Raw genomic sequence first — 21,726 nt, 5'->3', positions numbered from 1 at the left:
GGATGGTGAGGGCAGGTTGGTCTGAACCCTCCATGGTGGAAATCAGTGTCAGTTAACATCCAACCAAAGGAATTCACAGACTCATTTGGCTGTTGGGGCATCTTAAACTCGTGGACTGAGATTTCCAATCACCCCCACCTTACCCCAAACCATGTAGGGCTGAACATGAAGAATTTAGTAATACAAAGTCTTCATCTCTTTGGGTCAAGTGCATTTCTCACCCTCATTTCATTCTATCCCCAGGTTCAAAACAGTGAGACTCTTCTAAGAGAAAAATGAAGCTGGCAGGCTAGCTTGGAGAATTTGCTTCAGGTTAAACTTTGATTCCTGGTCCCTTATGAATCCACAAGCAAATTCAACTGGAGTTTTTTGAGCCCAAGGAAAGGGTCTCTTGACAACTAAATACATAAGAGACTAGTGGAAAAACTCAAGAACTACTTATTTTGCAATGCAAAGAGGGGATCTTTTCCCCTAGAGATCCAGGTATTGGTATCCCTTGTGCTGGTTTATCTCCTCTCCTTGGTGTTAATGTCTTTGGGAAGCCAGATAAGGCTCAGGAGGCTGTGGGTGGGCATGGAATCTGACCATTGGCAGGTGGGTGGTGTTGACTGGGGGTGGCTTCTCATGCACTGGGCTCTGTCCTCAATGGACTTCAGCTCTTCGGAGACTGGAATTCCCCTTTATATCAAGCTGTTGTGTTTCCTTACCCTTAACACCTCCAGATCCCTCTGCCAACTCTTGTTCCCCTGATCTCCATTATCCTAAGCTCCCACATGCTGAGTGTTGGCCCCTCTCCCCACCTTTTCTGTTGACTCATTCCTTCTTTGGAGACAGAGAACCATCCAGCTGGTTGCAGCCAAATCATCTTCCTTGGTCCAGGACACATTGTGTGCTGATGTTATTTCAAACTCTCAGAGTTTTTAGAACCCCTTATTCTCTCTCACAACCATTGTCTTTAATCTGGGCATTTTGATTTTTAGAAATTTCTATCTAATTTAGAAACTTCTCTGGGTATGAGAGCACCAATTCCCCAATTAAACATTTCCCTCTCTAAATCTAAAATGCTGAGCTGTGTTTCCCAAAGGCATTGATCACATGAAAATCACTCTTACTAATTTATAAGTGATAATTAACAATGACAGTACAGTAATAACACTATAAGAATGATCAGTTTTAATTTAATCTTTTGGAAGTCAATTTTTGAGCTTAAATATAGAAAAGCAGTGTCTCAGTTTGTCACAGCCTCAGACTTTGGACCTTATACCTTCACTGTCTGTTTTTGGTCATAGCCTCTCTTAAGATTTTACTAATTGGGTTTGATAAGTATTAGATCATAGGACAAAATTAAACATTGTTTTTACAATGAACCATGGTAAATTCAATACATTAGTATTTATTAATAACTATTAAGATTGCTAGAATAGCTTGTGGTCCCATGGGTGACAGCTAGTTTGTAATACTATTCATGGTATTACCCATGAAGAGAGGTGGCCATGTAAATCAGTACTTAATATATTTTAAGAGAATGTTAAGCTCTCTGCGATGCTCATCAAGTATTCCATTAGATGTCCTACATTTTCCAGCTACCATGCATTTAGGAAGGGTCACTGACCAGTACTGGCCAATGCAGAGTAGCTCAAATGACATGTATGTCTCCTTCAGGCTGAATATAAGGAGTGGATGAGAGTCTTCTGTGGGTTCTCTTCTGTGTGGTGACTTAGCAATCTTGTGTTATGATTACAAACCACAAGACTGAAGATAAAAGCAGCCTGAATTCCTGAGTCTGTGGCCTCGGGGAGTCTCCTGAACCCTCAGAGGAATTCATGTGAATGGTAAGTAAACCTTTGCTGTGTTAAGCCACTGAAATCTGGGGGCTCTTTGTTACTACAGCATAACTCAGTCTAGCTGGATGAATACATTCTAGAAGAGCCTTTCTAAAAGATTTTTGACCATGACCAACAGTAAGAAATGTTTATCTTGTGAGCCAATACACACATGCACACACACACACACATTCTCGTTTTCTATACACACACACACACACAGAACAAATATTTCAAGAAACAATACTCATTAATATGCATGATCTATTCTATTCCAGTTTCATTTCTATTCTATTCTGTTTTATTCTATTCCAAAATGTTAGTCTTTTTTTTTATAACTTGTTAATGGCATATAACTTGAGTTTGAAAAATGCTGCTGTAGATCATAATTTGTATGTGATTTATCTGCTAATTATAAATCTCTCAGGCAAATTTATGAAAGCAGACTTTTCAGATCTCTCTTTGGCAACTTTTTATTATCTGCTCTTAGAATAGATGAAAGTGTTTTTATGTAATATATATCACATCCCACATAGTTTCTGGAAGGTAATGTTTTATTGTTGAGTCTCCTAATTTACAACATGTCTTTTTAAATTTACTTATAAAATGTTGTCACAGGGAGTAACAATGTTAACTTGATTAATTCATTTATTTTCATTTTTTAAAATAAATGATTATAAATAACTGTCTCTTGCATTAGGATCAGGGATATCGTAAAAACCTCACTAGCTAGACATACTTTTGTGTTAATACTGGTGCAAAAAATGAAATAGAGACCAAATGTTTTTATATAGCACTATATATATTTTTATATACTGTAAACTCATATCAAAACTTGCCATTTCTATTAAGAAGCTGATAAGTTACTCTCTAATTTCATAAATTATACCACAGCTGTGAAAATATGGACAACTATTTTATATTTTTGCTGCTATATAAGACATTTAATGTTTATACAGAAAGCTGCAAAATTACAGAGGTGATGCAATGGGAATCAATGAACATTTTCACCTGAATTTCCACCGGCCTTTTTCTTCAGCCAGAATCATCTTGATATTCTCTGAATATTCTTTAAGAGATGAATATGGTGTCGGTTTCTTCAATAAATACACATACACACATTTTAGGTATATGTGTGTATATACATTTACACAAGTGTATATATATATACATACATACACACATGTATATAGTCTACATATGTATATATATTTCTGTGTGCACCTATACACATATGCACACATAATGTCCTTTGGTTTATTTTCAGACTGTTAATATGAAATGAATTTTTGATGGTTTCCATTATTTTTTTCTTTAAATCTAAACTGGTTTAAAAAGACCTTTGCAACAGGTAATAAACTTCTTTTAAAAATCATAAATATTATTACATTTTAAAGCATTATATAGAGAAGGTCATACGGTGTTAGAGAAGACAGAAATTCATGCCAATATGGGGGGGAGAAAAGAAAGAAAATGGGTTTTCCAGAGTTTTCTCTTAAAGTCGCCACCTTCAAGGAATGGAACTTAGTGCCCTTGTGTTGCTGGCTTTAAGGAAAGGAACTCTGAGCTTAGCTACACGCTCCCATGGGAAGGGAGAAATGCAGCCGGAAGTGGTCGATCAGTCTTGGGAATCAAATCAAACCAATAAAGGGGCAAATCCTTGGGGAGAAAAACAAAGTGATGACGGGTCCAATAAAAAGCTTTTCCATTTGGTAATGAAATGGTGCTGTGTCTTTTGGGGTTGACGGGGGAAGGAGTGTGTCACCTTTGGGTTGCTTGTTAAACATCTTCACAGATTGCTTAGTTGTCAAGATGGTGACTGTGTGCTTTCCCTAAGGAGGTCTTCTCTTGCTTCCTTCAGCCTCACGTTGCTGGAGGATGGGTCAGCATTTCCCCCCTTTGGCAGAAGAAACTCCACACAAATGGAGGGTCCACATCTTCAAACACACACCCTTCACTCTTTACACACCTCTTCCAGAATGGAGGCCATTTCCCCAACACATCAAAGAATCACAACCATATATTTTAGAAATCAAAGCCCAAGTATATGTGTGCCCAAAATACTCATCTCGCTTCTCACTTATATCGGATTCAGAAGCTCCAAAGTGATTTAGGAAGAGGAACGTTCCTGTGTTCTAAGCCACTGAGCTATTCTTTCCTAGACATGTTGCCAGACTTGCCTCACCTTCTTTTCTTTTGGTTAGCTATGTGAGAAACCCCAGAAAATTGGGGCTGGGATGAATTCTATACAAACTGAGTTAATTTGGGCTTCTCTAGCAGATCCTACCATAACAGAACAGCAGCTGGTGAAAAGGACAGCCATGCTACTTAGGTTTCATATGGATCACGCTGGCTGAGTAGGACAAGTTACGCTGTTGGTGTCAGTGGTACGATTTCCAATGCTCATGCTTTTTGACTCTTTCTTCCCCAGCCAGTGATTAGGGCTGTCATGGATGGCGTCTTTTGCATCACACCACCTTCATCTACATCACTGAAAAATCTTGCTAAGTTCAAAACATTTTCCCCCAAAGGACTTACAGCATCTGTTGTGCTTTAGAGACTCAGAGCTCACCTTCTGTTATCTTTCTCTTTTTATGTAACAGGTCTTCAATTGAGACCATGAATAAACATTCTTGGAGTCACTGAGTGTGACTTTTAAATGCCTTCTCTTCTCAGATATGAACAAAATGGAGGAGGAAGCTGTCCCAGTTTTGTTTGCTGGCTATCACCTATTTGAATGACACAAATAAAGAACTTTAGAGTCACAAATAGGACATAGGTTTTGATGGGAACACTGTATTTGGGGCATGGAAGTAAAAAGATTGCGTCCATTGTGATGAAAAGAATCATTGACAGTGAGCGAAGCTTCAGATCAAGAAGTTGGAATAGCTTATGTGAGGGTGACAGTAATTGCTAGGTTCCTGACAGAGTGTGGCCCGAGGACAGAGGCAGAGATGGGGGACGGAGGGAGGCGGTCGAGGCCTGGCTGCCGCGCTAGTTCTTGTGTAGGATGCTTTTCAGGCTTCTCTCCACGGCTTCGTCCAGCTCCTCTTCCAGCTCCTCCTTCTTGGACATGGCCAACTTGGACTGGTAATCCCTTACAACCTGGTCGATGTAAGGAGCGCTCTGCGTGCCATGCAGCATCAGTGTCCACTCCTTCAGCACCCCCTTCTGGGGTGAGCTCCCGACAAACCCCAGCTCCAGGGTCCAGGTTCCTCGGGCATCTTCCCCCCAAGTGTGGGTGGTCATGAAAGGCCACTTGTCAAAACCCACCTTGGAGTCGTCATCCCTTGGACGCCGGCTCAGCAAAATGGACTTGGTGCCCATCGGGGAAGTCATGTTGATGTTCAGGTCTCCTCTCCTGGTGGCATTGACTGTGATGACAGCTTGGACGTGTTCAAGGTAGCGGACGAAATTTTCTTTCCCCTCACACGCATCAGTGGTGAGGCTCAGCACCAGCTTGCCAGTGGATGGTATTTTCCTAAGGACAAAGTGATGAGGAGATATAGTAAGGGACATGCACACTATACTTAGGGTTTGGAGTTAGCTTCGGGTACCAGGAAGAGCAGGGGCTTTGGGTTAATCAGACACATTGGCAGTGTGAGCCTGAGCACCTTAACAATGCCCCTTACCTATACCTTCTGTGTGGAAGGGAAATGTAGCGGATGCTGCTCAAGCCCTTCTCACTTCTTCCACGTCCCTTCCGAGTTCACCTGCAGCTGCAGCTCCCGTGTATTCTGACTGCTTCCCACCTCAGGTATCGGTATCTCTGGGCTGTTCTCCTGGAGCTTTCCCCCACACCATGGGAGCCTGCTCAGCCAATGTGCAGGGCAGCCCCCCAAAGTGTCAGGGATTGAACCCTTCGGGGATCACCCCCTACCAGGGATTTGGATAGAAAGTGATAGATGAATATACCCTGGTATCCCTGTTCCTCAGTGGGACAACTCAGTGTCCCCAGTGGTATTGAGCCTGTCGCCCACGGTGGCAACTTGCTCATCAGTGCACTCCTGACTGGCTCTTTTCCTTCTCCCTGTCTCACATCTCCAGTTCTCGCTGGCTTTTCCTGGGATCATCTCTCAAAAAACTATCAGCACCCAAGTCTTACTTCTGGGTCTACTTTTGGGACAACCCAGGCTGAGACAGGAGCTCATAATGCCTTTCTTTGGAAGTGCTAAGTATCTTGATAAATAGAAGTTGTTGTTATCGTGATTGTTGTTACCATCATAGAAAAAGCTGAAATGGGGTCAATTAATTCTAGTGAAGGAGCATCCCTTGAAAGATCAGGGGAATTTGGAAGCCTCTTTGGTCACAGAGTTGGAGCCCCCCGGAGGGTCAGCCTAAACATTCTTCAGCTGACTTTCCACACAACCACTCTCCTTCCTGGATATGGCCTCCCTTGAAGGCAAGACGCTCAAAAGTTCTTGCATCAGAAACATCATAGAGTAAACTACATTAAACTGCACAGTGTGGGGCGCCTGGGTGGCTCAGTTGGTTAAGCGACTGCCTTCGGCTCAGGTCATGATCCTGGAGTCCCGGGATCGAGTCCCGCATTGGGCTCCCTGCTCAGTGGGGAGGCTGCTTCTCCCTCTGACCCTCTCCCCTCTCATGCTCTCTCTCACTTTCTCTCTCTCTCAAATAAATAAATAAAATCTTTAAAAAAAAATAAAATAAACTGCACAGTGTAATGGAAAGACTCCAGATTTTGCTACAAATAAACCTATTTGGGTTCAATTCTCCTCTATGCTTATTGGTCAGGAGAGCTTGGGCAAATTATTTAAATACTTTGAAGTCTCACTGTCATCGTGGATTGGTTTTGTGAGATTAAATCAGACCACGTGTGAAAACATGGAGCACAGTGCCCGGATCGTGGTACTAGCTCCCCTTCTGTGGGCTTTTCCCTATGTGAATATTTTCCCTTGACACGATATTTTATTTTGGAGCATAAAAAGGTGGATGTTTTAAAACACACATCTTGTAGAGCCCATCTACGAAAAGATGACCACACACCCAGCTCAGAGCCAAGCCTTGGTACTGCATGACCCTTGGAACCAAAGCCACAAACCTGGGGGGGCTTGTTGAAGCTTAACCTGTAGCTCATTGGTAAAGTCAATACTCTCCCGAGGAACTTTCAAAATATATGCTTTAATAGTTTCATGGAGTGCTGCTATTATATGCACTCTGCATAGATGCTGATGCTGAATGATGTGTGAGATACCCACTGGCTGTGGAGTTCTGGTGGTGGTGGTGGAGGTGGGGTACCACGCTCTGGGGAAGTCATCCAGTTTAGTGGGGAGCAAGCATGAGGCCAGGTCTGGAAGTCAGAGTATGCAAGGTTGCTAACTAGATCTCTCAAAAAAAGATGCTATTTACTCACAACAGGGTCAGAAACGTTAACAGGTGAGCTGATACATGACCAACAATCATTTGGGCTCTAGCCCATAGGTATAGAGCTATGTGGGTAGAATGAAGGTCCAGTTATTGGCAAAGCATTTGGAACTATCTGAGCTCCTTTTCCTTGCCTGTACAATGGAGATATTAATCTTCCTACACTTAAGAATTGCTCTGCAGATAAAATATAGATACACACTCATATACATCATATATTCACAAATATCTAGACCAGAGTTAGCCAACAGAACTTTCTGCAATGATGGAAATGTTCTATATCTGCACTGTCCAATACTGTAGTCACTGGCCACATGTGGCTATGGGGCATTTGAAATGTGACAAGTGTGAGGAACTGAATTTTTAATTAAATTTAATTTTAATAATTAACTTAAATTTAATTTTATTAAATAGCCATCTGCGGCTAGTTGCTTCTCTACTGGATAGCACAGATCTAAATATTTGCCTATGTTCAGTTTGAACCTGATGCCACCATGCCCACTCATTAGAAAATTTTCCAGGCTTCTGTTGTAAGCACATTCCATTTTTGTCATGGCTCACAGGCTCTAGGAAAAGCAGCGGGGAAAACTGTGGATCCTGTTCTGCAGGTTTTCTGGCCACTTTGCTGGAGGCTTCTGGAACGTCCAGACCTCAGGTATGAGTGAAATGCCACATTTTACTGCTGAGATTCTACACAGACAGGCAGGCAGGTCCAGAATGGAGGCTTTCCTTTTAGAGTGGAGCCTCAGGGATTCTGGAACTCTCCAAGAAGCACAGCTGGAGGGAACAGAGGAAGATGGCAGGGCCCACAGCAGGAAGATACCCTGGCTCCGAGTCCTGTGTTGAGTTTGAGCCCCTTTCCTATCATTCAGGCCAGGCCACCTTGAGAAATTCAAGAAGCAAACTCACAAGCCAACAACTAAAGACTGTTACCCTGAGTAATAGTCACTCTAGGTATTACAAAGCATCGCTAGTCATTTGTCAAATGCAATACTCCCTATTATCACAAGGATTCAAAACACAAGCTGGATTCTAAAAAAAAAAAAAATAATAATAATATTTTTTTTTCTCCATTTGCACCCAGGGCATTTATGTACTGGAGTTCACCAAGTGACAGTCCCTTTACAAGTCAATTCACGGAATCTCTGGCAGAAAACTGACATTGCTTCCCCTGGGGAAAACTGGAAATATTTCTTCGATTGGCTAAGAACAAGAGATGGGACGGCCACTGTAGCTGGGAATCAGATCCACAGCCCACATGCAATGGGGGTTCCCATAAATGAACAAGGGCCGAGATGATCTCTTAGGATAGAAGGAGAGAAATCTCTTTTGGGCCAAACCGGAGATGACCTTCATGCCCACCATGGCTACGGGGGGGGGGGGCTTCAGTAGATGCAGTCTCTCACCCAGATTCCCTCAACAGCTGCTTTGAGCTTCGACTACTGACCCTTGGCTGCCCCCTTCCCTGCAGAAGAGAGGAACTAGAGCCTAGGCTGTCTGTTGTGTGGCCTAAGGGATGAGGGAGTGTGTTTGTGAGAGGGCTGGAGGCAGGGATGAAGGAGGCTGAGACGGGACTGGCATTTTGTCTTCATCTTGGAAAGCGGAAGACAGATTGGAGTGGGCACAGACATACCACTTTGTGTTAGGAGTCAAAAACTGTCTCAGTAGCCTTGGGGTTGGGGTGTGTGCAGGGGCTGGAGGCCATTCCAAGGGGAGTCTGGCTTGTTTAGTGCCGTGGAGGTGTCGTCTGCTTGTAAAACTCGGCCATCGCTGCCCTGCCATGTGAACTGCCCACTGAATGCAGGGGGAGTAGCCCCTGAGAGAGCAGTGGATTCTTCCTGGAATGTTAAGTCACTTAGAAATGAAATTAAAAGGCTGGGGTGAATTCCAGAGGAGGCAAGCTTGGAAGAGAAAGGACGCCACTCCTCCTCTCAGGGAGGTTTCTCGGCAGGCATCATGGCGTTGGGAGAGCAGAGGAACAGTATCTGCCAGGTGTTTCTTACTACTTCTTTTTTTTTTTTGCTCGCTTGTATTCCCGATTTTCCTACAGTGACCCTATTATGCTTTTATAAGAAAAGCAATACAATCCATCCTTATTTTAAAGGAAAAGCAAATCCTTATTTGCTCAGGAAAGTCAATTGTAAGGTTGAAATAGGGGCGCCTGGGTGGTTCAGTTCGTTAAGCGTCTGACTCTTGATTTTCGCTCAGGTCAGGATCTCCGGGTCATGAGATGGAACCCTGTGTCAGGCTCCACGCTGGGAGTGGAGTCTGCTTGAGATTCTCTCTCTCCCTCTCCCTCTGCCCCCCCCCCCCCCCCCCGCACGTGCGTGGATGTGCCCCAGGGGGCTCTCTCTCAAAAAAAAAAAAAAAAAAAAGGTTGAAATAGGAGATGGTTGTTTGTGGAACCAAAAGAGACTCTGCTTAGATCCTCAGTCATACAGACCACGTTCCAGAACTCATTTGCTACAAAAAGTTAGGTACCCATCAAGAGTTGTGAGCTACTCTCTGAACTTTCAGAGAATATGTACAGAAGCCTCATGTTCAAGTCCTATAAAAGACAAACTTGGGGACCTGAGGATGGCTTATATATTCATTGCACATTGTTGCAAATAAGTGGTCAGTTGCCTGGTGTCTAGCATTAGGCCCTGCTTCCCAGGGGACACCTGTGCAATGCTATCTGTGTTCTGAAGCCTCAACTGTATGATAAAAATAATTAGTTATGATGCGACAGTTGTTTTATTAGAATAATAACAATAGTGCTACTAATGGCCACCCTTGAGGGTCTAAGACGTCTGCTCTGTGGCCGTCACAGAAGAACACTTAACAGGTGGGCTCCGCGATGGTTTCTCTTTCCCAGGTAACAGCGGCAGGTGGGCATTAACTCACACAAGATAAACCGCGGCTCAGCCGTGACCCGTCTACGGTCCCATAGCTGGTTTGGCGCTGGGCACACCCTCTTCTCTCTCTGCCATGCTGCGTCTGGCATCCCCATCAGGCTTTAACATCTACTTCCAAATTCACTTAAAATTCATAGTTTACCACAGCCTCAGCGGCGCGGAGTGAACAACGCTCTTGGGTGCAGGGGAGGGTGGGCACGGTCTGTGCCCAACAGCGCACTCCGTGCTTCAGCACTCGGGGACACGCGGCTGCCCCAGGCCCACGAGCAGGCCTGGCTTCACTCTGCTCACTGCACACGGCTGATTCTGTGTAGACACTCACTGCCAGTTGTATTTTTCCTTCGTATTTTTGTTGAGCACCCTTCACTGACTCTGCTGATAAAAGTCGCTTTAGAAAATTGCTTTTCAAATTGGCTGCCTCTCTGCGAAGATTATTGCCGAGGAAACCTATAAACCTGACAGTTGGCATGCACCCCGCTCGGGGGCTGTTTCTGTGCAGCCCCACACGTCCCAGCAAGTGGCTGTTGATGCCCCTGTCCCGGCCCCTCAGGAGTGTGATTCACGGTGACAAGGGCCTTCTCTGCCCAGCGGCCTTGGGCACTGCCCTAAGGACTACGCTGTACCAGCCTCTGAGTTCTGCAACAAGCCCATTTGCCCTAGAGCTCACTCACTTGCATCCGAGAACGAAATTCAGGTGTGGGGCGGGTGAGGGTGCAGAGGGTGCCTAGGGGACACAGAGTCCTTCCAACAAGGCTGCCCTCCGTCCCCAGTCCCCCTGGCTGGTCTGCTGGTCCTAACTGACACCACTTAGCTATCTTCCTTGTACCCAGGTGCTGTTGGCTGAACATTCACTCATTCAGAAAATATCTCCCATGTGACTACTGGGTGCCAGGCGCTCTTCTAGGCATTGAGGATACAGCAGTGAACAAGACACACTAGGTTCCTGTCCCCATGGAGGGCCCAATTCTGGTCCGTGCTCAAATAGCTTTCCAGTTTCCTTTCATTGAAAGTCAGGCTGCCGATACTGGATAAAGTTCCTAGCTAGTTGTGAGCTGCTGGGCCTTGAGTACCTTAACTGTAACATGATAGCCTTCTTGTCTCTGGCTCCAAATTCATCATTTATGGGGATCACGACAGAATGTTACATGTATACAGAAACTGAGAGAGAAACTGTCTTTTGTCACAGCTGATGTTCTCCGCCTTGCTCTCCTCCCTCCCCCACCTCACAAATGCACAGAGCTTGAGGATCATGAAGGATCCATCCTTGTCTGCGGTGGCCTCAGAAGAGAAGGTCCTCTATCAACATTTACCTTGACTAAGCTGACTGTTCCCCTAAACGCTGCAACTGTTAACACCTTTCTGTTAATTGTGGAGGAAGCTGCAACTGTTAACACCTTTCTGTTAATTGTGGAGGGAGCTGGTATGCAGCTAACTGTGGATAATGTTCCCGTGGCACGGCTCATGAGCGATGTGTGGGCCCCTGCCTGAGCTTCTGGAGAGGAGCAAACACCATACGCCTTTCCCTCTTGCCAAGTCCTTTTCTGTAAATCTTTCCCTCTTTGCAGCAAGGGAAGGAGGTCCCAGGCCCAGGGCTTTGGCGGACGTTGGAGTTGCTGGTTCTGTGAACTAGAACCATTTACTCTATCTTCCTGAGCTTCCTGTTCTCTCACCTGTGGATGAGAGTAGCAACACCAAACTCCTGTGGGAGAAAAGTGTTGCCTGACCAGGCGACCGTCGGAGAGCAGCGCTTAGTAGGTGGCAGCACCATGCCTGCACGCTCCCAGGGCCACCTGAGGGAGCTCTCAGGGCTGCTGGAGCATCCTGCTGTCTGTGTGGGGGGAGTGAGCAGTGGACCCACATGCAGGGGGTGCTGGGGGAGGCACAGGCTAAGCAGATTGGCCCCAACTCTCCTTCAGGCTCGACTTCTGGGCACCCTTTCACAGAGTTTTATTCAATTTACACTTCCCATTCTGTTTGCATTATTTAGCATCCTTCCTGGGACAGTGTAACGACCAGATGGGCATCAGAGCTGAGCCGTCCAAGATGGCAGCCACCAGCCACATGTGGCTATTGGAACTTAAACTAAAGTTAGGTCAAATGAGCCACATTTCTAGTGCTCCCTAGCCACGAGTTATTGTACTGGACACCCAGATACAGAACATTTCCACCGTGGTACCAAGTCTCCCGGGCCTTCCAAATCATGCAAAGAATTGTTTTGAACTCTAATGAGGGCAGTACAGTGGTCAATGCCCATTGAATACTGACTTTGGATTTACCCTTCCCTTTCCCATTTGGACGGAGATTCCCAGTCTTATCTCCGTTTGGCCACCCTGTTTGTAGACTCTGGCAGTGACAGGCTCTCCAGGACAGCAGTTATGGAGTTTGGGGGGGGGAGTGGGCCCACCTGCTAGGTGGGGTTTCAGGGTCCTCAGGGAAGGTCTTACTGGAGGAAGTGCCTTCTGATATGTGCTGAGCCTCACTTCCTCTCCAGTGGGGGATCACTGAGATATACTGAGAAGCCCCTCAAGCGGTGGTGTGCTGACATCAGAATGCCTGGGTTCAAATCCCAGTTTGGCTGCTCAATAGCTAGGTCTTCTTTGGTGTGTCCTTAACCTCTCTGAGCCTCTCCTCATTTGTAATGACACTGTCCAGTTGTCTGATGTAGCGCCTAATGTAGGGCCTGAGGGCACAGTAGGAGCTCCCTAAGACCAATGTCATCCAATGAAACAAACTGGGGTTTACAGAAGGGCTTTGTTTCAAGTCCTGGTCGGACCTTTGTAACCTTGAGCACATTTCTTTTGCTTTCTGCCTCTCGGCTTCCTCCCCTGTTTCAAGGTAACAATGATCGTACATACCCTCTGGACTTACAAGGATGAAATACAGATAGTTTATGTAAAAGGTCTCACGCCAGCTACCTAGGAGGCACTTCTCCCTGAGACCCAACATGGGACCACTTTGCTATTCACACTGCAAAATATTCATACCCTGCCTGTGTGAGGTAAGGTGCACCCTCAACAAGTGGGCTGGCTAGGAAGCTTAGGCAGATGTAAAGCACATGGCACATAGTAGGTGCCCAATAAAAACTAATTGTTTCATTTACCCAGATGTATACATCAAAACTCAAGTAATACATTTAAGGTCTGTGCATTTCATCATATGTAAACAATATCTCAATTGAAAATAATGATAAGAATTGTTATTTCCATCTTACTGATGAATCAATGAAGAGAGAAATGCAATAAAAAAGGGTCCTCATTGTCCAATCCTCTTGCCATGATGGGAAGTTAAAAGGGAAGTAGAAGCAGGTGACCAGCATGGTGGTTTCTGTGTAAACTCTTCACTCAAATCCCTCCAGATGGCTATCCATCTCACTCAGCATCAAATCAAGTCCCTATGTTGCCTCACAAGTAGAACAAATAAGTAAATCATGTTATAGTCACACAACAGGACATTATTTAGCAACAAGAATAAATGAACTACAAGTACACACTAAACATGGTCGAAGCATTCTGAGCTAAAGAATCTAGATATAAAGGAGAAGATAGTGTCTGATTCCATTAATATTAAGTACAAAAAGGGCAAAATAATCTATGGAGTTTTAAGGTTACTCTTGGGGAGACGATGATGGAAGGGGACACAAGGGGCCTCTGGGATATTGGTTATGGTCATGGCCTGTTTACTGATCTGGGACCTGGTTACACTGGTTGACTTGTGCACTCAAAAATAATGGTGTGAGCCATCGAAACAGTAAAGGATCATACCTAAAACCAGGGGTTCTGAGGCTCCTAATGGTGTTCTACATACTTGGAGCTCCCTGGCGTTGTGCCACTCTACAGCTCTGTGTGGAAGCTGGTTGTCCCTGACTCAAATCCAGTGCATCTCAAGCTGACAGAGAGGGAATGTGATATTGTTGCCCAGGCCATGGCACCCTCTCTGGGATATTTTCCACATGCACTTACTCAGGGTCCTGCACGGAGCCTCCCACACAGTGGAATCTCTCAGGCACGGTTTTCCAGTCTTTAGCCATTTTCACCATGGCGCCCGCATCAAGGACCCCGTAGCCAAAGAGGTGATTAAACTCCAGGCCAACCCCATTCCTCCGCCATTGATGGACCTCGTCGTGAAGCTGATTCCGTTTGGAGGTGAGCACAGTCAGATGCTGCATGTCTCTCCAGGTCAGACCCAGGCTGGATACCGGAGGCAGAGAGATTCAAGAGCAGGATATGGGGGGAGGGCACACGATGGGAGAGAGAGGGAGAGAGACACATGACTAAGATAGACCATAGACCCCTTGTAGGATTTTGGAACATCTATGAACCCCCAAGTCAAGGGAGGATTTCCATGCACCATTTAGAGCCATTATACATATAAATTTAAAAGTCTTGCCTTTCTTACGTAAATAAATTTACTTCAAATGCACATTCTAACACACACTAGAATGGCTGAAATGAAAAAGACCGACAATCCTAAGTGTTGGCAGAGACGTGAAACAACTGGAACTCACACATTTTGCAGACAGGAGTGTAAATTACTGCAAACATTTTGGAAAACTGTTTGGCTGTATATTCTCATGCTGTCCAAGTATCTAAGCTATGGCTTAGAAGTTCCATTCCTAGGTATGCATCCAACAAAAATGTGTGTATATATCCACCTGACATGTGTATTGGAATGTTCATAGGCCCAAACTACAAAGCCCCCAAATGCCCATCCCCAGTAAAATGAATAAACCAATGGAGATGTATTTGCAGGATGTGAAATACTGTCCTAGGATAAGAACAAATGAATTATAGCTACTCTGAATAATACAGATGGATCTTGCAAATAGAACGTCAACCTAAAGAAGCCAAACCCGGTAGAGAACATATTGTATTATTCCATTTGTTTAAAGTATAAAAACAGGCCCAAGTAATCTGTGCTGTTAACAGTCAGGTTAGTGGTTAGTCTTGGGGTGGGGGATTGGATGGTGATGCAAGGGGGCTTCTGGGTGCTGGCAGTGCTCTGTTTCTTGATTTGGGTGTTGGCTACATGGATGTGTTCCATTTGTGAAAATGAGGCTGTCATTTCTTCAATGGCAGAGACTGTATGTTCAGCATATTTGTATCCCCAGTGCCCAGGACAACAGCCCTTGGAACACTGTCCAGTGAATAAACAAATCTGTTTACAGGGGCTACTGTCTTGGGAAATCAGTGTCTAGTATTACTCATTGTCTGCGTTTTTCAAAGTGCAAGTCAGACCCATTTGTGGGCCAGGAAATCAACTTACTGCATAGATTATCTACCTGGGCTGCACATTAAAATCTTCTGGTGAGGACATTTAAAATCCCATTGCTTAGGCCACCTCTTAGATCAATTAAGGTCAGAATATCTGGAAATGGGACCCAGGCTTTGGAAATTGTGAACACAGTAGTAGACAGACAGCTAAGCTTGAGAACCAGTGATTTAATGAACGGGACTATCATTAAAAAAATGAACAGAATAGAACAGAAAAGAGTAACAGTGTGGATTGCATGTAATATAGGAAACTATTTTTCATGAAACGTGTGTGTGTGTGTGTGTGTGTGTGTGTGTGTGTGTGTGGTGTTGGGTTGCAACGCAAAATTTATTTTAAATCAAAAAGCTGGAAAAACGCTACACTATGGTTCTTTTTGGAAGTCAAATAATTCAAAAGACTAGGAACAACATAACTCATTTGATAAAATTTCAGCACATGCAGCATTCATTGGTTTGAAGCTTTGAATCAGAGCCAAAAGATGCCAATGATTCATGTACTCTTGCAGAGTAGACCTTCAGTGGTTAAAGAGAAAGTTTCAAAGAAGGCCACTGCTTATTTGAGAAATTTATAAACATATCTTGGACATATGGTCCCTAGGATCCAAGTGAATTGTGTGAAGTTTCAAGAAGTTGATTATGGCGAAAAGCTCGGTATTTTGCCAGAGTGGGATTCTGAATTCATTAAATACAGAAGTGTTGATAAATGAGAATCTGGTGATCTCGAGATGATCTGGCTGGCAGGTGGATTATCTACCATCTTTGCTAAGGGTTTGGCCACAAAATTGTGCTATGCTTCCTGGAGCTTGGAGAGGGACGTTAGACGTTGGAGGTAGACATTTCTCTGTGGATTTATTCTCATGGGGTCCATGAGAGAGACAGAGAGAACAGTCAGAACCAAGATCTTCTCACTTCTAGAATAAATCAGAGATAGTCCATATTCTCATGTAATTGAGTTGGTGACACTGTTTGACCAGCCATTTATGTATGTCTGAGAGGTAAAACTAAGTTCCTCCTGATTCCCCCTTCTGAGCAATTTCAGAACTGACAGATTACACTACTGTGTGAAATAGTATTTCTTCCATCTGCATTAAGCTTTATTCCTACCATAGTAGCTCAAGAATTATAGGTCATACTTATTAAATAATAAAAAAATAAATTTACAGATTATCTACAATATAAAGGTCACTGTGAACAGTGTTAGAGGACTAATAGCATGACATGTTCTTCTCTGTTCTCAAGCATTTTATGTAATACTTTGGAGAATAAGACACAGACATATGGAAAGGTACTGCACAATGAAGTGATTCCATTAAGGTCCATTAAGTGTATATCAGCTCCAGGCACTGTGTTAGTTGTAGGCATGCCTTAGGAAGGTCCCTGCTCTCTCAGAGCCTACAGCCCAGAGGGAGAAAGACAACTCAATACTTTAAAAGGGAGGGCTGCCATGATGGGGGAGCTCTCAATGCCAAGAAAGCCAACAGTGGGGTCCCTGTGTTATCCCAGCCAGGGTACTTCAGACTGTGATCCTTAAGCTGCCTGCATCTGAATCATGTGGGGACTAGCGACAAATGTAGTTCTTTTGAGGTAAGACAACAGATTTCCAGAGGAGGTGAATGATCGTCCACTTAGATGCTGGACGACATAGCTATTGTCTCCCTCATATATATCCTCCCTCTTCCCTATTAAGAAAACCTCAATTTTATTCAGAACTGCAACATTATTAGCTCCAAAGCTACATTTCCCAGCCTCCTTTGTAGTCTGGGGTGGTTGCATGAGGGTTGTGGTCAATGAGAAATAAGCAAAAGCTACCAGGTGGGGCTTTTTCAAAAAACCTTTAAACAAGGTGACTCAGCTGGTGGATTTCTTTTTTCCCTTTTTTCCTATCTGAAATGTAAACATGATGGCTAGAGCCCCAGCAGCATCTGGAGAACATGAAGGTGGAAGAGCAGAAATCTAGAAAGAGCTGGATTCCCCAAATCCAAGTGGCACCCCCCATGGTAAACCTGGGCTCCCAAGTATCTTTCCCACGACAGAAAAATAAAACCCTGTCTCAGTTTAGCTATCGGTGTTTGGATTTTGTTTCCAATCTTGACCTAGTCAGAAGCAGAGTCCAGATATTCACCTGCCATACAACAGTATCCTGAATCAGAGATTCATAGAGCTCTTGATTTACTGGATGTGCAGGACTGGAGTCCCTGGAACAGGGCTTGAAAAGACAGATTCCCGGGCCATCCATCCCCAGAGATTTCTATTCAGTGACTTTTAGCTGAGATGTGGGAATCTATAGTTTTCAAAACTACCCCCACCCCTGGTGCTCTCCCCAGTTGTCAGGGCAATGCAAATTAAAACCATAATATAATTCTACTGAACACTCACAAGAATGGCTAAAGTGTGGAAAACTGGCAATCCCAAGTGTTGACAAGGATGTGGAGCAACTGTAACTCACACTGCCAGAGGGAGGGTCAATGGCTACCCCCCACTGTGAAAAACTATTGGGGGTATCTACGAGAACTGCGCATTATGTATCCCCCATGACTCAGGATTTTGACTCCCTAGTATACACCCAACAGAAATGCATCCATATGTTCACCAAAAGACATGTGTAAGAATGTTCATTACAATATGACTCATGACAGCTCCAAACTGGAAACAACCCAAGGATTCATTGATACAGTGGAGTAATTCACAATGAGTATGAATGACCTATAACCACACAGAACAGTATGGAGGAATCTCTCAGACATGATATTAAGCAAAAGAACACATCTGGTACTTAGGTAATGGTCTGTTGCTTGATTTGGATGCTGGTTACATGGATCTGTTAACTTTGTAAGAAATCATTGAGCTGTATCTAAAATTTGTGCACTTTTCTCTGGGTCTATTATACTTTGATAAAGAGTATACATGAAAAAAAAAATCCATCTCCCAAAAGGTCAGTTTTGGAAACATTATTCTAGTCCAGGACATGGGCCTCTTTACTGATGGTTCTCTCAAGCCAAAAATTTGCCTCCTTATGACTGACCCCTCAAACCTAGTTCAGCCCTCTAGAACCACACAGAAAGCCCTGGGTCCCGGAGAGAATGCAAAATATTTAAAGATGGCAGTCACTGACCCCAGCCCACCCACCGGCCCCCTGGGGCAAAGAAGTCATTTGAAATTTTTTCCTGTGTTGGTCACACTGGAAAATGTGAGCAAAACTCCCTGGGACTCAAGAAGCCATTTTCAAGCATTTGGCAGAAAAGTACTTTATGAAAGTAGTGCCTGGGCAGGACAGGCTTCCCTTTTCTCCCCGGGATTCCTGGGGGTGGCTGTGTCTCTTTCGTAGTCCTGATGGGCATACATTTACACGGAATTTGTTTATTGCATTCACACTGCTTTGGAAAAGCTTTCTGATCGGACCTCTGGATGGCCAGCAGCCCTCAACTGCTGTCCTATGTTGTCAAGGACTCCCAAGTGTCTGGTCTCACAATAAAGAAAGATGAGCTGTAGGAACTGTTCATGGAGCGGTTTTCCCTCCTCCTCCCTCTAGACTCCCTCGTAGGGCTGTTTTGTTCTGACCATTGTTTTTAACTGCTGCCTACTGGAGCCGCTTTGCCCGCAGGGGCAGAAAGCCAGAGACGCCTTGGAGTTTCCTTCCCCGGGCACGGCTCTCAGCCAGTGACGGATCAGTGCCAGAACATGGCAGCCCAGCATCCTTGCCTTGAGGAAAAACACACTCTGAGGCATCACTGACACTCCAGAGCTCCCCATGGGATCAGGCTGAGGCCAGAACTTCTGAAATTGCATCCTTACTTGGATTTTTTCCCCCATCCTAACCTCTACTTTAGCCTGGTTTCTCCTGAGAGCCCTTCCTTAAGAAACAGCTTGCACCCTTCCTTAAGAAACTGCTTGCACCAACATGCAGTTGGTGTTCTGAGGAATTTTAGGACTAGTTCCTACAATGGGCTTGAACCACTACCTGCCAGGTATCACTTTTCTCCTCTTTATGGCGAGAGAGAATTAAAATCACAACCACCGCTCCTAAATGAAGCGTACCCGCGTGGTGACTTCTTTTCTGTAAGGCTATCGGCAAGCGTGTGTCAAAGAATGGTGACTCATTGGTGCAGAGCCCATGAGCCTGTTCAGAGATCCAGCAGCCTTGTTCCATTACTTTATCAATTTAGGCTGTCCCTTTGTGTGCACAGAGGCCTGAGCAGTTGACTTTTGCTTGCCAAAATGCAAGGAGACTTGAGTCAAGGTCTACCCTCTTAGATTTAAAGGGTGACCAGAACCCCCTTCTCAGTTCTGGAGCACCCCTGCTCCCTGTTCTCTGCAAAGCTCAGCAGCAAGCAGTCGGCTCCCGCTGTTTGTTTGCTCCTAGCTGGAGTGAACAAAGCCAGCTCAGACACCAGGGCTGGACAGGCCTTGAGATAAACTGTTTCATCTTCAAGAAGGGTACATACTACGTAAGTTTTGGTCTCTGCACTTAATAGAAACACTTCAATCAGTGTCTCCTGGAATCCTAAGTTTTCCATCTGACTTTTGCTCGAAGAATCAAAGGTTGGCCAGGTCCAAATCGATGTGGGGCCTTATCTGTAAAAGGGGGATGATTATGTCTTTTCTACTAGAAGACAGAGTGTCAGACTAGAGAATCTTTCAAAGTCCTTTCCTATTTAGGAATCAACTCTTACCTCCTTTGCAAGTCAGAAAACACACTGTATATGTGGAGAGAGACGAGTAGGGTTGCCTGGAGATGGATGCTAGAAGCTCCGGTTGCCCAGCAACGGGCTGACAAGGATGGGAACTCAACTCCCCTTCCCCAGGGGCCTGACTCCAACTTCTCACAAGTGGTTGGAGCTGCGTTCTTGAACAGCTCCCTGCAGCGTGGGCGTCTGCACTCCTACCACACGGGTGAGGCCTGAAGCCCACATGCTCATTCCTCAAAGCCAGGGCCAGCCTCTGGCGTGCCCTAAGGGAACGCAGAGCTGCAAGTGGGCAGGAATCTCTGCTGAGGATCAAATCCGAGATGTGTCCAGCAACAGCAGTCTGTGGCTTCTCTGTGGGATGGTGAGAACAGAGGGGACAGCCTCCTCTTACCTGTAGCTTGGAAGGCTTCTCAGGAAAATCCATTTCCTGGTCTACACTGTGTGGTTTTGCCCACCTTGTGTCAGTGTTGAAAGTGAATTCACCTCACAAGTTAACAAGTCTTGAGTGGGAGTACCCTTATTGCCACAGGTTCTGCAATAGCTTGCTGGATACCAGTTTGGCAGTAGATTTCCTTCATTTAGCTAATTGAATTACTGGAGTAAAATAGTCAAAGGATCCAGAGAGAATAATAGGATGGTTTTCACAAAGAAAGAAAGATCTATGTGTCCCTACTTGGTACTGTGCTCTCCTAGGGATGTTATTTGTGGTGTGTGTGTGTGTGTGTGTGTGTGTGTGTGTGTGTGTGTGTGTGTGTATCATCTGGGGCCCACAGTTCCTTTAGAAATGCCCATCACAGTTCACTGGCCGTGACCATCCACTGGCTCTCACACCACTTTTGCCTCCATGGACACATGGGATTGGGTGGAGAGACACATGTTAGTCCACCCTCGGCCCCGAGATGGAAACATACTTAGCCTCTAAAGCCAGTGCAAACACTCCAGCTGCCTCGGGTGCAGCTGCGGATGTCCCAGAATGCCTCAGGGTGCAGTTGCCGTACAAATCTGTGGTCGCCTGGAAGGGAAGATGTTCAGTAGTGAATGAAGAAGTCACTCTACTTTGAATCCCAAAACAATACGAAGCAGAGTATTATCTGTTTCTTTCATTTAAACTCTGCCTTGTTCTGAAGAAGATTAAGATAAAGGTAACAATAAGCTTAGCATCCGTCTATCTATCTTGCCATGCATTTTATTTGAGCTTCCTAGTAGCCCGTGCAAAAAGGGACAATCAGTTACAGTTACAGTACTCACAAGATAAAACAAGTCAAGTGTTTCACGAGATAAAAACAAGTCAAGTGTTTCAAGAGAAGCATATTTGCAGTTATTCCAGAGACTAGAGAGACTTTTATTTCCCGGATTCTGAAAGGAAAACTTACAGGTGGAAGATGACAAGTCAGTACTACCACCGAGTCAATGCAATGGTGAGTATTGTTGCACTGGGATTGGTTTGGAAAACCCAAATGCCGTTGTACCATCTTTTTCCCTTCACAAAGGAAAAGGTGGCATTCCCAAAGAGGGAAGAATAAACATGCTCAGCTGAAGTCTGCCTGGAAGGACAGGCCATTAAAAGGAGAATGTTTCTCTGTATCATATGGAGAGAGGCTGGGACTCAGGAAGCCAAGATAACAGATGTGTGAGTAATCACTTCCACAATTCTTAAGTGGGGAGA

The 21,726-nt window shown here is 44.8% G+C and overlaps 1 protein-coding gene across 1 annotated transcript in view; it reads right to left on the bottom strand.

Annotated features, from left to right (window-relative positions):
* Positions 1-2,738: 2,738 nt before the first annotated feature.
* The window catches only part of PCSK2 (proprotein convertase subtilisin/kexin type 2), a 286,652-nt gene continuing 267,664 nt past the window's right edge, over positions 2,739-21,726 (bottom strand). Inside the window, exons 10-12 of the mRNA XM_025876932.2 lie at positions 20,972-21,072; positions 14,065-14,292; positions 2,739-5,304 (exon numbers count right to left, since the gene is read on the bottom strand). Coding sequence (XP_025732717.1) covers positions 4,818-5,304; positions 14,065-14,292; positions 20,972-21,072 — 816 coding nt within the window. The 3' untranslated portion in view covers positions 2,739-4,817. The remainder of the gene's footprint in view (positions 5,305-14,064; positions 14,293-20,971; positions 21,073-21,726) is intronic.

The sequence above is a fragment of the Callorhinus ursinus genome, unplaced genomic scaffold (assembly GCF_003265705.2).
Source record: "Callorhinus ursinus isolate GAN/ISIS: 27379988/994484 unplaced genomic scaffold, GSC_fseal_2.0 scaffold29, whole genome shotgun sequence".
In the NCBI taxonomy this organism is placed as follows: domain Eukaryota; kingdom Metazoa; phylum Chordata; class Mammalia; order Carnivora; family Otariidae; genus Callorhinus; species Callorhinus ursinus.
Note: the sequence above shows the minus strand (reverse complement) of the source record. Positions and strands in the feature narration are given on the sequence as shown.